Source organism: Lipotes vexillifer, unplaced genomic scaffold (assembly GCF_000442215.2).
Source record: "Lipotes vexillifer unplaced genomic scaffold, Lipotes_vexillifer_v1.1 scaffold2189, whole genome shotgun sequence".
NCBI lineage: Eukaryota > Metazoa > Chordata > Mammalia > Artiodactyla > Lipotidae > Lipotes > Lipotes vexillifer.
Window position 1 is genome coordinate 1 of NW_006789336.1, and position 1,125 is coordinate 1,125.

General features: G+C 42.0%; 1 protein-coding gene across 1 annotated transcript in view; it reads left to right on the forward strand.

Annotated features, from left to right (window-relative positions):
* Positions 1-467: 467 nt before the first annotated feature.
* Positions 468-1,125, forward strand: part of DYNC2H1 (dynein cytoplasmic 2 heavy chain 1) — a gene marked incomplete at both ends in the record, with an annotated part of 341,923 nt that continues 341,265 nt past the window's right edge. Inside the window, one exon of the mRNA XM_007462583.1 lies at positions 468-643. Coding sequence (XP_007462645.1) covers positions 468-643 — 176 coding nt within the window. The remainder of the gene's footprint in view (positions 644-1,125) is intronic.

A 1,125-nucleotide genomic window follows, 5' to 3' on the forward strand; every position in this document is an offset into this window, starting at 1 on the left:
GGATCTTCCCGGACTGGGGCACGAACCCGTGTCCCCTGCATCGGCAGGCGGACTCTCAGCCACCGCACCACTAGGGAAGCCCCATTTCTCTTCTTTAATTGGCATCCAAATTGGCCTAATTATTGTTTGAGCTGTTAACTACAGCATTTAATAAAGGGCTCAAATTATTGCATAACATATTTAGGAGTATTGCTGAATTCTTGGAGTTTCACCTGAATTTCCCTTATTGTACCCTTCAAATTATGCCTTGTATGTGTTATCTTCTGTGTTTTGCTATTCTGAGGTTGTATAATTCAGAAGCAAAGTAGGGGTTGATATTCTTAAATTCACTGGCAAATCTTCTATTTTACTGTTTACAGATGAATGGGAAAATAATTTCTGAATCACAGAACAGAGAAGAGAGCTGATTTTATGCTAATTTTGTTAGAATTTAAATAATAAATATTCTTGTAATTTGGCTTTTTAAGGCAGATGATACTATCAAGATTGCAGAAGCTCTTTTATCTGACTTGTCAGGATTTCAATCTTTCCATCGAAGTGCTGAAGATCTCTTAGACCAGTTTAAACTATATGAACAAGAACAATTTGATGATTGGTCCAGGGATATTCAGTCTGGCTTGTCTGATTCCAAATCCAGTTTGTGGTAAGTGTAAGTATACTAAACAGTGAAATCTACACAAGAATCTTTTTTCTTGTGTTATTAATCCAAATGACAAGATGTAATTAATCATCTCTACTCCTCTCTCCTTTCTCCAAACTTGCTGATGCTTTTAGAATTTTTTTTTTGTTTAGGTTTTTTTTTTTTTTTTTTGCAGTACGTGGGCCTTTCACCCTTGTGTCCTCTCCCACTGCGGAGCACAGCCCCGGACGCGCAGGCTCAGTGGCCATGGCCCACGGGCCCAGCTGCCCCGTGGCATGTGGGATCCTCCCGGACCGGGGCATGAACCCACGTACCCTGCATCGGCAGGCAGGCTCTCAACCACTGCACCACCTGGGAAGCCCTTGTTTAGGTTTTATTTTATTTATTTATTTATTTTTTTGCGGTATGCGGGCCTCTCACTGTTGTGGCTTCTGCATCGGCAGGTGGACTCTCAACCACTGCGCCACCAGGGAAGCCAGTTTAGG